The sequence below is a fragment of the Heteronotia binoei genome, chromosome 3 (genome assembly GCF_032191835.1).
Source record: "Heteronotia binoei isolate CCM8104 ecotype False Entrance Well chromosome 3, APGP_CSIRO_Hbin_v1, whole genome shotgun sequence".
Lineage (NCBI taxonomy): Eukaryota > Metazoa > Chordata > Lepidosauria > Squamata > Gekkonidae > Heteronotia > Heteronotia binoei.
In genome coordinates this window covers 2,588,657-2,605,339 of record NC_083225.1, presented here as the reverse complement: position 1 = coordinate 2,605,339, position 16,683 = coordinate 2,588,657, and the positions used below count along the sequence as shown (strand labels likewise).

Here is a 16,683-nt window from a genome sequence, read left to right as displayed (position 1 = left end):
AAATGGCTGCCAGAAGAGTTGGAGCCAGTCATAAAATGGCTGCAGAATTTTACCTTTAGTCACACAGTGAAGATCCTTGTGCTGTGGTGGCAACTGCTGCCATAGTAATTTTAAAAAAATCTGCACAGCCAATCAAATCTCTGATGCCCAATGGGGAGCTCTTCCAGGCAAAAGTCCCCCTGAGCCTGCCCAGGCTCTAAAAAGATTTGGTGGGCACCAGGAAAGATGTCAGCAGTCACTATGGAGTCCATCTTGAGCACCACTGATCTAAATAAATGTGCTTTACACTAATGTTTGTTCCTTCCCAACCTGCTGTAATGTAGATCTGGCAGGGCTTTTTATGTAGCAGGAACTCCTTTGCATGTTAGGCCACACCCCCTGATGTAGCCAATCCTCCTGAGCTTACAGTAGCTCCTGTAAGAAGAGTCCTTTAAGCTCTTGGAGGATTGGCTACATCGGGGGGGGGGGTGGTCCTAATATGCAAAGGAGCTCCTGCTACCAAAAAAGGCCTGCTTTCTAGTACTTTTAATCAGGGCTTTTTTGGGGACTCCTTTGCATTTTAGGCCACACAACCCTGATGTAGCCAATCCTCCAAGAGCTTACAGGGCTCTTAGTACAGGGACTACAGTAAGCTCCAAGGGGGTTGTCTACATCAGAGGTATGCAAATGAGTTCTTGCTACCAAAAAAGCCCTGAGATCTGGTAAACAGTATCCTAATCTTAGCAAGGAGGTATTGGTGACTGCAAGAAGAATGCTTTCCCTCTTAGACCGAATCTGTTGAATGATTGTAATTCTCTAGCGTGAAATGGTTTCAGGGTTAAAGGAGAAGCAAAGGAATCTGTCTTGTTTTCATATTGTCACCGTCAGAATGCTAAGTACCAAGAAAGAAAGAGAGCAATAATCAGCTTCCGAATAGAAGAACGTAATAGTTCCCAAATGATACTTCAAAATGATAAGCTTGTTTTTAAAGCAGGGGGTTTTTTGAGCAGGAATGCACAGGAATGCAGTTCCAGCTGGCTTGGTGTCAGGGGGTATGGCCTAGTATGCAAATGAGTTCTGGCTGGGCTTTTTCTACAAAAAGGCCTGTGTGAAACTATGGTGATGTCCAGGGGTTTAGCCTAATATGCAAATGAGTCCCTGCTAGGCTTTTTTCTACCAAAAAAGCCCTGGTTTAAAGCAACAAGCTTTAAGCATGTTAAGATTTTACAGCAGGCCACGTGTTGAGAAAGGTACGAATGTTGTGCCATCACAACATATGTACCTGGGAACGTGGAACAGATATAAATGCAAATCCGGGTTGTTCAGCAGGTAAGGTGTGACCCCAGTGAGGAAATGCAGGATTGCATCTGCCACTTTAACCTGGAAATAAATTCTTTTCTGGCCTCTGATGTGATTGGCGGCTGAAATACCTTCTTCCTGTTTGCATCACGCTTATTTTGTTCATAGGTTGCGGCTTTACAGCAGTCCGTAACCTTGCTGCAAAAGGACAAAGATTATCTCAATCGTCAAAACATGGAGATGAATGTCCGCTGTGCTCATGAAGAAGATCGTCTGGAAAGGCTTCAGGTTCAGCTAGAAGATGCCAAAAAAACCAGGGAGGAAATGTATGAGAAATATGTGACGTCCAGGTATGAAGGACTGTTTGAGCTTTCAGTTATCACCAGATGTTTCATCACATCAGAGAGCTTTTGGACAAATGCTGCATACAGTACACACAGGAACTCTCAATTGTCAGTTTATCAGAGTTAGGTAGACTCATGTAATTGAAATAAGAATCTGATCTAATTGGATGTGAATTTCTGCATGCAGAAGAAATCTTTTTCTTTTTTTTTAAGTCTAATGTTACTGCCAAAGAATTTAATTAGCCTTTACCCCTCCCCACCCCCAACTGGAGTATGTAAACTGCTTGGAATAGTTTTGTCTTGTCACCTTAGAATGTTGGATTCCATAACTCACCTTGAACTGAAAAGAGAAGCAAAGCCACAGATATTTTAAAAATCTCATATTACAGTTTTATGAATTTGTTTTTCAGAGACCATTATAAAACAGAATACGAAAACAAACTACATGACGAATTGGAACAAATAAGGCTGAAAACAGCCCAAGAAGTAGAATGTCTCCGAACAGCTACAAAGGAAATGTATGAACGCGAAAACAGGTAAAAAAAATATTACTCCTAGAAATAATGGCATACGATACAGGTTCTTTTTTTGTTGTGTTTTTTTATTTTTGAGACAGTTTGGCGCTAGAGAGGCAGTGTGTCAAACTGGGATTGGAGCAATTCCAGTTCAAATACTCCCTGAGCCATGGAGTTCGCTGGGTGATTTTCCCACTCTCTTCAGGTAAGAAAGTAAAGCTGTCTCTCTCTGCCTCGCTCACTTCACAGCAGTGTTGTGAGGATAAAATGGAGAGGACTGCTTATGCTGCCCTGAGCTCCTTGAAGGGAAGGAATGAAAATAGAATAGCTCTGAAATGAATTATTGGTGACTCCCCTGGGTATGGGCACTGCTCCAGCACAGCTCTCTGTCTGGGGCAGTGATGCTCTGTATTCTTGTGCTTGGTGGGGGGGGTGGCAAAGTGGAAGGATTTCTAGCCCCACTTGTGAACCTCCTGATGGCACTTGGGTTTTTGGCCACTGTGTGACACAGAGTGTTGGACTGGATGGGCCATTGGCCTGATCCAACATGGCTTCTCTTATGTTAATTATATTATATATTGTTTTATTTGTATCATGGTTTTACCATGTCTTGTTAGCAGCGCTGAGCCTGCCTAGGTGGGGAGGGCGGGGTATAAATAAAAAGTTTATTTATTTATTTATTCTCTACCCATGCTTAGGCAATGTCGGGAGCTCTAGGCAAGAAAGTAGGAGCTCTCATGGTTCTGGCCAGGGTTTTCTTTTGTAGCAGGAACTCCTTTGCATATTAGGCCACACATTAGCCAATCATCCAAGAGTTTATAGGGCTCTTATTGCAGGCCCTATTGTAAGCTCCAGGAGGATAGGCTACATCAGGGGGTGTGGCCTAATACACAAAGGAGTTCCTGCTACCAAAAATGCCATGGTTCTGGCCATGTAGTGCTGCTTAGCTTTCTAGGAAGGGCAGCAGTGGTGTCCAAAAGGAGACAGAGGGTGGAGTCTTTACATGTCACTGATAGTCTGGGTTTACCTTTCACGAAAAGGACCTCTTCTACAGTAACTCTCATGCCCAAACAGAAAGAGGAGATGTTTGCTGTGAATTACCGAAAGTAGAATACGAAATGCTAATTTCAGCTTAGTGGATGGTTTTCTTTGCGTTTATGAGCCATGGTACAGAGCGGTAAGCTTCAGTCCTTCAGTCCAAGCTCTGCTCACAACCTGAGTTCGATCCCAGCAGAAGCCAGGTTCAGGTAGCCAGCTCAAGGTTGACTCAGCCTTCCATCCTTCCGAGGTTGGTAAAACGAGTACCCACCTTGCTGAGGGTAAAGTGTAGATGACTGGGAAAGGCAATCGCAAACCACAACACTAAAAAGTCTGCCAAGAAAAAGTCACGATGTGATGTCAGTAATGACTCATTGCTTGAGCAGGGGACTACCTTTACCTTTTTTTCACTTTGCATCTGAAAAATATATGTTAAGTGAGCATAATGAAATATATCTTGGAACATAACATCTGTAAGATGCTGTTCAATTCTTGAAAAATAATAGCTAGCCTGAGTTAACTTTTTTTGGGATGTCCAACTTCTGTTGGTTTAGGTATGCGGTATCGTCACTATCCAGAAGCAGTGGTAGTATAATGCCTTTATCAGGACCGATGAAAATCTCACAAAGTACTGAGCAAGCTTTTTGTCATCCCTACAACTCTTTTTCTTCAGTGATACGATTTGTAACAAGCAAAAGGGGGAAGGGGAGAGAAATGTGAAACATCTGCAGTTTGGTGTAGCGGTTAAGTGCGCGGACTCTTATCTGGGAGAACCGGGTTTGATTCCCCACTCCTCCACTTGCACCTGCTAGCATGGCCTTGGGTCAGCCATAGCTCTGGCAGAGGTTGTCCTTGAAAGGGCAGCTGCTGTGAGAGCCCTCTCAGCCCCACCCACCTCACAGGGTGTCTGTTGTGGGGGAGGAAGACGAAGGAGATTGTGAGCCGCTCTGAGACTGATATTTGGAGTGGAGGGCAGGATATAAATCCAATATCTTCTTCATCTTGCTTGAAACAGCATGGTATACAAGATGCATTCTGCAGTTTTAATTAGGTTACACGGTGATAGGTGCAAATCAGATTCCAAATTCTGTGCAGAGCAATGAAGGTCGACAAGAAAAGTACGGTTTCTGTTCCTTTCAAAATGCAATGCAAGCATTAATTGGGTTCTGTCTGGGGTGCTTATGGATGACACGGGTCTCCTGAAAGCCAGAGAACAAAACTTTTTCAAAAAGAAAGAGAACATGGCAATCTACACAGATGTTTATCTACTGTTTAATTTGTTAATTTGCATATTTTTTATTACAGTGCCCTATTTTCATTGTTCGAAGCACAATTGTATTAAATATTGTAAGCTGCCTTAAACACTTCAGCGTGTGTCAAGAACACAGGTTTCCAGGACGACAGAGATCTTTTGAAGTATAGTTTTTTAAAATGAGTAGTAACTTGCCACTTTAACATAAGTTGGAACGTTAACTCAGAGTCCCAAGCCCAATATGTACACAAGAATCGGCTCTGTATGCCCAGATGGGTTAAACCGGGGTATCAAACTCGCTTGTTATGAGGGCCAGATCTGTCATAAATGAGACCTTGTTGGGCCAGGCCATGTTGAGCTGTGCCCTATATGTACCTATTTAAGATTAGGTAGCAGAGATATAAACTTTATAAAGGACACAGACAAACACAAAGATTTTTTTTTAAAAAAAACTTATTATAAAACATGCTTAAAACATTAGCACTCATTGGTTTTAAAGGTGCTTTCTTTATATTTCTCCCATGGGATCCAGGGAACTGGGCAAAGGAAGCTGTGGCTATTTCCCTCCAGGGGACTGGGGGAAGGAGCATTAGGTAATAGAAGGGAGAGAGGCTTGGCTGAGTAGCTCTGCTATGGGATTGAGAGAACCTGGCAAAGCAAGCTCTGCCTACCTCTTCCTCCCCAATGGAGAAAATAGAGGCTTTGCTCTGTAACTCCTGTGTGATTGAGCAAGCCTGGCAAAGCAAGCTTTGATGCAGAAGGATGCAAGAGAGAGGGAGAGGGATGCCGCCGGGATTGAACTCACATTGTGAGCGGAGCTTGGACTGCAGTACTGCAGCTTACTTACCACTCTGCGCCACGGGGCTCCTAAACTATGCCTTACTAAGTTTAAAAATAGGAATAGTCCATAAAAACTATAACACTAGCAAGTCAGTGTGGATATGATAGAGGCTTGTGCGTGGATATGAAACAGCATTTGAGAGTTGACATAGTTTTGCATTCTGAAAGCTACCAAGCTAATAAAGGTGAAGAATGTATTAGTCCTTATTTTCCTTCTCCTTCCCTGCCCCTAATCAGCCAAATTATACCAACCACAAATTGCATTGCTGAGGTGAACAGAAATCTTTGCCTTCCGTGTACAGACTTGCACGATGTTACATAAAGCAGCTTTGAAGGTCTGTTTGTTTATGAAGCCTTGACAGATATAAAAATGGTTGGATGCAACGCTGCAAAGAATATTGGTCTGAAACCAGTTGGCAGAAATTAGACTCTCCATGAAATTACGGTTCCTTTACTGCCAAATCCTAAATGTCTTTATGATTTAAGGAACGTTTGCAAAGAAGAATCTTTAAAAACAATGCTTTATTTTTATCCCTGCTGCGGGGGGGGGGGGGGAGGGTGTGGTGAGCCGGTGAATCACTCATGCTTCTCTTAATGCTTCTGTTTTGAAACTTAGGCATTTTTTTTGTTTTGTGCCTCTTTAAATGTAATAACTTCTTGTGTGATGACTTTTAAAAATCGTCCGATGTTCTAAAACTGAAATTGCAAGTCCCTGCTTGTGTTCGCCTCCCAAGTGACTGAACTGATTGTTTGCGTTGTTATTTTGTCCTATATTCGGAACCCACAGTCGCTAGTCTCTGCTTGTGGCCTCCAAACTGACTGAGCCAAGTTGGTATCGCTTCACAATCTCATCTGGGTTTTTTTCCCCCAGTTTGCATACTTGACAGCAATTGATTGAAATCAGTTGGATTTACACTTCTGCCTGGTGTTCTTTATGGAGAAAGGCAGTTTAGAAGTGATGTAAATAAATGAATGTAATTGTATTTTGGGTGACAGTTGTTCCCTCTCAGTAGTCTGTTTCTAGCTAGACAAATGGCACCTTCCCCTACTCCCCCCTGCAGCCCAATGCATTGCTATGGTGCTTTCAGCCCTGAAGCCAAATAAGCAAGCCCTGCAGACTTAGCAAAGGCCACAAGACTTCAGGACTTGTCCTCACCTCTGGCCTCAACCTGCAGCTTCAGCCCTGCTCATACCACTTACTCCTTCTGCTGCAACATGGTTGAAAGGACTGCATGTTTTGGGGGGAAGATCCTCAGAGCTAATGGTTAAGTGCAAGCAGGAAGAGCCATGTGTGTGTGAGAGAGAGAGGAAGCGAGAGAGCCCAGTTCCTCTGTTGGTTTTGCATTCCTTTCAGAAGCTGGTTGCATAGTAAAAGGGATAGTAAAGAAGTAACTGGAACCTGAGTATAGGATAGAGGAAAACTCCACCCCCTAGACCTCTCTCTCTTGGTGAGTTGGTTGAAATACAGCAGATTGTTACATTCAGCAACTCCAGTGAGTAAAAATATCTATAACATTGCCCTACAGAAGTGTGGGCATGCAAATTGTTTATTTTGGCTGCTGAGTGAGTGAGTTCACTTTCATTTTAGTGGAAGTGTAGCTGCTGTAGAACCATTTGAATGCAAAAAAGAGGAGGAAGAAATGAAGACTATTCAGGGGAACTGCACTGCTGTATTTTTATTTATTTATTTTTAGGGAATGTGAAAGTCTCCCGGCTCTACACCTAAAGTATCCCAGCTCCACGCCCAAAGTTGCCAGATACTTTCTGAGTTGGACCTGGCAATGCTATTGTTACTAGCCTGGTATAAGATCAGATCCCACCGCAGTATTTTTTGTAACAATAAGATAATTCCTGAACTGGTAAAACCTTATACTGAGTTCCTAAAAGAAAAACTGTTATTTAAATGTAAAGTACGAAACACACCATTGTTAGTGCTTCCTATCTTCAGTTTACCCAAATTTACAAACAGGTTAAATTGTTTTTAAACTATTTTTGTAACTTTTGTTCCCTTTAATTTTTTTTTTTGCTTTGTCAGCAAATACATAATTTTTACAAGCTTAATGCTGTACATCTTCTAGTGAAGAAAATGTATTCCACAGTGTGAAGCAATTTGGGCAAATCTTTATAACTGAGATGTTGTCTGGACTATGAAATAGACACTATGCATTTACTATTAAAAGGCTCATATAATGCTTGGTTTAAGTCCCTCTGCATAAGAATTTATTGCAAAAGCAAAGAGGGCTGACAATCTTTCCAAGAATGCGGAGTTCTGTGGTAACTTAAAGACTGCCACCTTCTGGTGTAAAGCATTTAAAAATAATTCACTTTCTTACATACAAAGTTCAAGTCCAGTGGCACGTTAATGTAGTTTTATTCAAGGAATATGCTTTTGCTTCATCAGGCGCAGTGCTTGCACAGGAAAGCTTATACCTTGAATAAAACTTTGTTGGTCTTAAGGGTGTCACTGGACTCAGACTTTGTTCTGCTGCTCCAAACCAACATGGCTGCCCACGTGAATCTTTTTTTTCCTTTTTTACGTAGTGTTGCAGTGTTTGTAGGTCAGTTTTTCTCAGACAAACAGGGCCTTAAACAGTCAGTAGATCTAAAGAGAGTTTTTTGCCTACCTCCTGACTGTAGCCTTTTAATTGTGTTTTCAGTTAAAGGCATTTCTGATCGGTGCAGGCAGCAGTGTCTCATGTGCTTGTAAAAAAACCTCCCAAGTTCTGCATTCTGTAAGCCTTACTTTGGACAGCTTTGTGCTACTAGCTGTAAGGGCAGCTTCAAGACAGCCATGTTTATTTGTTGCAGCATTTATAGGGTTTTCTTAACTCATATATATATCCCACCTTTCTAATTGAGTCTCAGGACAACCTACAGAATTAGAAAACAGCACAATAAAAACTAGCATGAAATGATAAACAAAGTAGTAAATATGAATATAAAGGAACCCATTGGGGCAGAGTGGTAAAGCTGCAGTACTGCAGTCCAAGCTCTGCTCATGACTTGAGTTTGATCCCGGCAGAAGCTGGGTTCAGGTAGCTGGCTCAAGGTTGACTCAGCCTTCCATCCTTCCGAGGTCGGTAAAATGAGTACCCAGCTTGCTGGGGGGGAAGTGTAGATGACTGGGGAAGGCAAGGGCAAACCACCCCGTAAAAAGTCTGCCATAAAAACGTCATGATACGTCACCTCAGAGTTGGAAACAACTGGTGCGTGCACAGGGGATTGCCTTTACCTTTAAATATGAATGCATGGCAAACAAATACTAATCTACTGCGTGTCCCTTCTTGACTTGAGTCATGATCTACCAACTGCAGTCCTGCCCAGGTTGCTTACCTGTAACTGATGATCATTGTGTGGTCATCTGTGCATTCACACTACCCACCCTCCTTCCCCTCTGCTGTCAGCCTTCTCTTTTCTGGAGCTTGGTTCAGCAGTCAGAAGGAAACTGGCGGGAATATGGCGCCCTCCTCCGAACATGCACAGTGGAGTCTCTGGGCATGCCCAGTAGGAGGACGTAAGAAAAAAGTCTTGGAGCTTTAGATCACCGTCGGGGTCGACGCAAGCGCCGGTTATCCCAACAGTGTGAATGCACAGATGACCGCTCGAAGATCATCATTTACAGGTAAGCAACCTGTTTATCTTCTTCGTGGTCTCTGTTCTTCGCACTGTTGGGAGATTGACAAGCTGATCCTACCTGGGGGATTCCACCTGCCAGAATTCCACCCCTGCCTTCTGTCGTGTTTTTGGTGCATCTTTGGACTTGTAGATGGCTTTCAAGCCGTTCACAAAGGGGTTATTTCCTTTGCCATTGCTTAGCAATAAGCCAAAGCATTGAATCCTCATGGAGAGCTATAGCGATTCCTGGCTCCCTGGAGGATCTCTGCATGACAGATTCCAGCCTCCCCCCACCCCCCAAAAATGGCTGTGTGTCATGTTTGAACTTCATATTTCAGGTGCAAATTTGAAACATCCTAGATGCACAGTTACAAAATTTATTGTCTTTTAGGAATACGCTTAAACTGCGTTTAGAGCCAGTTTGCGTGTTACATAACATCTGATGCAATGTCTAGTAGAGACATTTGACGGTGTTGTTGCTGAGCTGCATTAAAAAGCACACCGGGCCTTTTGCTGCAAAGGTGATACTCTTTCCCAGTTGCCTCCCACTCCCCGTTTTGGAAGTCTCTGGCATTTTTTTTTTTTTAACGACTACTCGTTGCCCCATTTCAGTCGCAGCTGCTCACTGCCTTTGCTTTTGGCTGCAGTTGCTCCAGGATTATTACTATTTGGCAGATGAGCATCATCATTTTGTTAAAGAAAAGTAAAAACAGGGATAGCAATTTATAATTTTTATATTAGCCATAAAAAGATTTCCCCCCTGAGAAATGGAGAATTTGGTGGTGTGTATGGTTTTTTTTAAAGGTTATGGAGCATTTTAAAAACAGCAAACTGATAGGAAACATGTGCTCATGGAACAATATTTTGAGGGCCAGCGCTACATTCCTATATCGATTATTGGATTGCTGATAAAGGCAGTGTTTTCCATCAATTGCAAGTGTTGGTTGGAAAGCATTGCTTTTCTGTTGTTTTGGAGGTGAGGGGTGTCTCACAATTATGAGAACTCGTGGACATTCAATGAAATTGCTGAGCAGTCAGATTAGAACGGATAAAAGGAAGTACTTCTTCACCCAAAGGGTGATTAACACATGGAATTCACTGCCACATGAGGTGGTGACGGCTGCCAGTGCCAACATAGACAGCTTCAAGAGGGGATTGGATAAACATATGGAGCAGAGGTCCATCAGTGTATCATTGATATTCTCTGTCGGGGGTATTCTTGATGCTTGGGGGGGGGGACACAATGGGAGGGCTTCTGGTGTCCTGGCCTCACTGATGCATCTCCTGATGGCACCTGGGTTTTTTAGCCACTGTGTGACACAGATTGTTGGACTGGATGGGCCATTATGCTGATCCAACATGGCTTCTCTTACGTCCTCCAGTGAGAGGCATGGGTGGACTGAATATAAGTGGCTCACCCGTAGGACCATGCAAGAGGGAATTGCCAAAGCAAAGGCGGGATGGATACTGGTTAGGTTTACTTGGTGAGTGTAACTGGATCCAAGGACTTCTGCTTTGGGGTGCCTTATTTCCCCCCTTCCCCCCGCAGGTAGCAGCAAGGGGCTACAAGTGGACAAGGAAACTGGCATAACATCTCAGTAGATCCAGGTGGGCAGCCGTGTTGATCTGAAGCAGTAAAACAAAGTAGGAGTCCAGTAGCACCTTTAAGACCAACGAAGTTTTATTCAGAATGTCAGCTTTCATATAAGAACATAACAGAAGCCATGTTGGATCAGGCCAGTGGCCCATCCAGTCCAACACTCTGTGTCACACAGTGGCCTATATATACATTCACACACATACACACACACTGTGGCTAATAGCCACTGATGGACCTCTGCTCCATATTTTTATCCAATCCCCTCTTGAAGCTGGCTATGCTTGGATCCACCACCACCTCCTGTGGCAGTAAATTCCACGTTAATCAACCTTTGGGTGAAGAAGTACTTCCCTTTATCCGTTTTAACCTGACTGCTCAGCAATTTCATTGAATGCTCACGAGTTCTTATATTGTGAGAAAGGGAGAAAAGGACTTCTTTCTCTACTTTCTCCATCCCATGCATAATCTTGTAAACTTCTATCATGTCACCCCGCAGTCAACGTTTCTCCAAGCTAAAGAGCCCCAAGCGTTTTAACCTTTCTTCATAGGGAAAGTGTTCCAAACCTTTAATCATGTCAGAACTTGTATCTTTACTGCTGCTTTCTTATAATGCAACCAATGCTGTATTGTACTCTCACTGTGATTCAGAACGGCTTTGTTACTGAACCAAACCGACTCCATGTTGTAACCCTTGTTTAACCCAAAGTGCTTGAATAGTAATTAACCTTGCCCCACTGGTATCCAAAATATTTGGGGCTGTAGAATGAGTTATGTTATGTCTCTGCACATTCTCACACTGGGACCCTTTGAAGCCGAACAGCATGGCCTTCGGAGTAGGGAGGCATCCTCTCTACTGATAGTGATGGTGAGAAGACAGATGTGCCTGTAACGGTGTGAATTGTGGCTTTGTGAGATGTTTGCTTTACGTGTATAAAATTGAGTTGGTGCTGGCTCTCGCCATCACTGTTATCTTGCCTCTTCCAGTGCTTAGTTCTTTCTAATAAAATCCTAGCTTTGTAACCAAGTATGGGATCCGTTTGAAGTTCTTAAGTTCTGACAAATCACTCTGGTTGCCCTTTTCTGGACTTTTCCCAATGCTATAATCTCCTTTTTGAGGTGCGGTGACCAGAATTGCACACAGTACTCCAAATGAGACCGCACCATCGATTTATACAGGGGCATTATGATACTGGCTGATTTGTTTTCAATTCCCTTCCTAATAATTCTCAGCATGGCGTTGGCCTTTTTTATTGCAATCTTACACTGCCTTGATATTTTCAGTGAGTTATCTACCATGACCCCAAGATCTCTCTCTTGGTCAGTCTGTGCCAGTTCACAACCCATCAACTTGTATTTGTAGCTGGGATTTTTGGCCTTAATGCGTATTACTTTGCACTTGGCCACATTGAACCTCATCTGCCACGTTGACGCCCACTCACCCAGCCTCAACAGATCCCTTTGGAGTTCCTCACAATCCTCTCTGGTTCTCACCACCCTGAACAATTTAGTGTCATCTGCAAACTTGGCCACTTCACTGCTTACTCCCAACTCCAAATCATTTATGAACAAGTTAAAGAGCTTGGGACCCAGTACTGAGCCCTGCGGCACCCCACTGCTTACCGTCCTCCACTGCAAAGACTGCCCATTTATACTCACTCCCTGCTTCCTATTAATTAGCCAGTTTTTGATCCACAAGAGGACCTGTCCTTTTACTCCATGATTCTCGAGCTTACTAAGGAGCCTTTGATGAGTAACTTAATCAAAAGCTTTCTGGAAGTCAAGGTAAACAACATCTATTGAGTCTCCTTTGTCCACATGTTTGTTCACCTCCTAAAAGAAATGTAACAGGTTAGTGAGGCAAGATCTTCCCTTACAGAACCCATGCTGAGTCTTCCTCAATAACTCGTGTTCATCAATGTGCCTACTCATTCTGTCCTTGATAATGCTTTCTACCAACTTTCCCGGTGTTGAAGTCAGACTGACTGGCCTGTAATTTCCTGGATCTCCTCTGGAACCCTTTTTAAAGATTGGGGGGGGGGGGGGGGACATTTGCTACCTTCCAGTCCACAGGAATGGAGGTAGATTTCAATAAAAGATTACATATTTTTGTCAGGAGATCCACAAGTTCAACTTTGAGTTCTTTTAGAACTCTTGGATGTATGCCATCTGGACCTGGCATCTATCAGTTGTAGGACCTCCTCTCTTGTCACCTCTATCTGACTCAGGTCTTTCAACACTCCTTCCAAAATAAGTGGTTCTGGAGTGGGCAAACACTTCTCGTCTTCCACAGTGAAGATGGAGGCAAAAAATGCATTCAGCTTCTCAGCCATTTCCCTATCCTCCTTCAGGAATCTTTTTACCTCTTGGTCATCCAAGGGCCCCACTGCCTCCCTGGCTGGTTTCCTGCTTCTAATATATTTGAAGAAATTTTTATTGTTGGTCTGTATGTTTTTTGCAATATGCTCCTCATAGTCCCTTTTTGCCAGCCTGATCACAGTCTTGCATTTGATTTGCCATTGCTGTGTTCCCTTTTATTAATTTCACTTGGACTAGCTTTCCACCGCTTAAAGGAGTCCTTCTTACCTTTTACAGCTTCCATTACTTTGTTTGTTAACCATGCAGGCCTTTTTGTGCATGCACACTTCATCAGGCAATGGAATGGGGTACAGTGAGCACAGTGCACCCCATTCCATTGTCTGATGAAGTCTGCATGCATATGAAAGCTTATATTCTGAATAAAACTGTGTTGGTCTTAAAGGTGGTACTGGATTCCTACTTTGTCCTGTAACATCTCAGTGTTTGCAGAAGCACGTCAGGTGCATGTGGAGGCCTCTTTGAATCAAATGAATGAATAACATGCCCTTGACTAGCAACTGCCTCATGGTGACCCTATCTGCATGGAGTTCAAGGCAAGAGACATTCAGAGGTGGTTTGCCATTGCCTTCCTCTTCATAGCAACCCTGGACTTTCTTAGCAGTCTCCCATACAAGTGCTGACTGCGGCTTCCCAGCTCTGATGAGCTAAGACCAGGGCTTTTTTTGTAGCAGGGAACTCCTTTGCATATTAGGCTACACACCCCTGATGTAGCCAGTCTTCCAAGAGCTTACAGGGCTCTTAGTACAGGGCCTACTGTAAGCTGCAGGAGGATTGGCTACATTAGGTTATGTGGGCTTATATGTAAAGGAGTTCCTGCTACAAAAAAAGCCCTGCCTGCTAAGCTGGGCTGTTTGGTCAAACCTGGCTAATATAGATCAGGAGTAGTGGTTAGTTTTGTTGGATATGTCAATCTGTTTAATTCCCAGTTGCCACTGTTGATGCAAAGCTGTGATTACAAGTAGAGGGCTGCATGCTCATTTTCCCAACATGCAGTAGGTGTTGTTTTCTGAGGCAGAAGGCTGAATATATTTATAAGCAGGGCTCAAGCTCAGAATATTGGAAAAATTCAGTAAAAATGTTACTTCTGTGGTGGTGAATTTCTACATCTGTGTCACACTCTTCCTCTGAAGAGCTGAGATGACATATATAGGATTATACCATTTTAGCCTCACACGGACATTGTGAGGTCAGCCCTCATTTCTCAGGGTTAATGTAGGGTGTCATGGCTGGACAAGACTTTGGTGCTTGATTTGTTATGCCACAGTGGATCTCTTGTTGCTGTTTATTGGGACCAAATGTTGTGTAGTGGTTAGAGTGTCAAACCAGAATCTGAGATACCTGAGTTCAAATCTCCATAATTCCATGAGGCTCACTGGGCCAGCCATGCTCTCAACCAGTTTGGAGAGCCAGTTTGGTGTAGTGGTTAAGTGTGCGGTCTCTTATCTGGGAGAACTGGGTTTGATTCCCCACTCCTCCACTTGCACCTGCTAGCATGGCCTTGGGTCAGCCATAGCCCTGGCAGAGGTTGTCCTTGAAAGGGCAGCTGCTGTGAGAGCCCTCTCAGCCCCACCCACCTCACAGGGTGTCTGTTGTGGGGGAGGAAGGTAAAGGAAATTGTGAGCTGCTCTGAGACTCTTCGGAGTGGAGGGCAGGATATAAATCCAATATCATCTTCTTCTTCAGCCTAACATACCTCACAGAGAGATGTGAAGGAAAAAATGGGGAAGGAAAGTCCCATGTATGTTTCTTGAAGGAAAGGCTGGATAAAAAAAATGCAGCTGCTATGTGTCTGACCCAGAGGCAAGAAACAGACAAGTACAGTTCAAGATCTTTATTCCAGCATCATAGGCAGGTACAGGCGTTGTCGGAACTGGCTCTCCTACCAGGTCCCTGCTCTTATAATCCCTTGCCTTGACTGTTACAATTAGTGCCAAGCTGCAGCGGGGATTTTGTGCGGGTTCTGTCCTACTCTATCATCACCCCAGGTGCCTGTTATCTACCTCCTCAGCCACATCTCGACAGGCTCCCTTGACCTTGGTTGCATAGTAACGTGTGAGTTTCCAGACATGCCACCCTCCCTCTAGATAAGCAGTGAGGATGCTTCAAAGCAGTCAGCCAGCATAGCAAGCGCAAGCATTAGCATTGTATAACTGTTAGCTGTTTGCATACATATGGCAAGAGGAACAAAGATAGAGTGGCTCTTGACACTATGTACTCTAAAATGTTTTAATTTTGAAGAATGTATTTGTAGCCGAAGGTTCAAGACAAGTTGGCTGCATCTAGATCTGTGGAAAAAACCAGGGGCACAAAATTTTACCTGGTCTGAATTTATCTACACCAACTATTGTGACCCTGGCCTCAAGAGGCTTCGGTGGAGGTTTTGACAATGATTTCACACTATGCTTTGGAGGTACCCTGAGTGCTTTCTGTAAGGATTGTGGGAAATCTGTATTTGCCAGAAAGAGTTCTGTTTAGGTGAAGTTGCATTACTTCTGCTGGAATTAGTTTATCTTTTCTGTCATTGACGTGAAGCTCCCCGGCACAAAGTTTCCCCATGGTACATAGATTCTTCTTGATTTTCTAGAATATAGAGGTCAGCTATGGGGAATTCTCCTACTTATCTGAACTTCCGTCTTCCATTCTTTGTACCAGGGGGAGGGGGGGGAGTGGTAAATGTATTATTATTATTATTATTATTATTATTATTATTATTATTATTATTATTATTATTATTATTATTATTATTTAATTTATATCCCGCCCTTCCCAACAAGTGGCTCAGGGCGGCTCACAGCATAGAATTCCACATAATAACATTTAAACATAAAACAGTTAAAATTAGTTGATACATTTAAATTATAAAATATTTAACATTATAAGACATTTAAAACATTTAAAACATTAGGGACAGCAACCTCTAATATAACTACACCTGGATTTCTTGTACCAGCTAGCCATAGGCCAGCCGGAAGAGGGTTGTCTTACAGGCCCTGCGGAACTGGGCAAGGTCCCGCAGGGCCCTCACCTCCTCCGGCAACTGGTTCCACCAGGAGGGGGCCGCCACAGAAAAGGCCCGGTCCCTGGTGGATTTTAAGTGGGCTTCTTTTGGCCTGGGGATAACTAGGAGATTTCGAGTTCCCGATCTCAGTACTCTCTGGGGCACATGTGGGGAGAGACGGTCCTTCAGGTAGGCAGGTCCTAGGCCATATAGGGCTTTAAAGGTAATAACCAGCACCTTGTACCGGACTCGGTAAGCTATTGGCAGCCAGTGCAGATCCCGGAGCCCTGGCCGGATGTGCTCCCTTCTTGGGAGTCCTAACAGCAGCCGGGCCGCGGCATTCTGCACTAGCTGTAGCTTTCGGGTTCGGCACAAAGGCAGCCCCATGTAGAGAGCATTGCAGTAGTCCAACCTCGAGGTGACCGTGGCATGGATCACTGTTGCTAGATCGTCGCGCTCCAGGAAGGGGGCCAACTGCCTTGCCCGCCTAAGATGAAAAAAAGCGGACTTGGCAGTGGCTGCTATCTGAGCCTCCATCGTTAAGGAGGACTCCAATAGTACCCCCAGGCTTTTGACCCTGTCCGCCGCCGTCAGCGGCGCACCCTCAAAAGCTGGAAGGGGGATTTCCCTCCCCGGACCCCGACGACCCAAGCAAAGAACCTCTGTCTTCGCTGGATTTAGCTTCAGTCCGCTCAGTCTGAGCCATCCAGCCACTTCCTGTAGTGCCCGGTCTAGGTTTTTTGGGGCGGAGACCGGTCGGCCGTCCATAAGTAGATAGAGCTGGGTGTCATCAGCGTACTGGTGACAACCAAGCCCATACCTTCGGT

General features: G+C 44.0%; 1 protein-coding gene across 1 annotated transcript in view; it reads left to right on the top strand.

Moving 5' to 3' along the window:
- Nucleotides 1-16,683, top strand: part of PIBF1 (progesterone immunomodulatory binding factor 1) — a 210,365-nt gene that overhangs the window by 30,784 nt on the left and 162,898 nt on the right. The window contains exons 8-9 of the mRNA XM_060233537.1: nucleotides 1,447-1,628; nucleotides 2,033-2,158. Coding sequence (XP_060089520.1) covers nucleotides 1,447-1,628; nucleotides 2,033-2,158 — 308 coding nt within the window. The remainder of the gene's footprint in view (nucleotides 1-1,446; nucleotides 1,629-2,032; nucleotides 2,159-16,683) is intronic.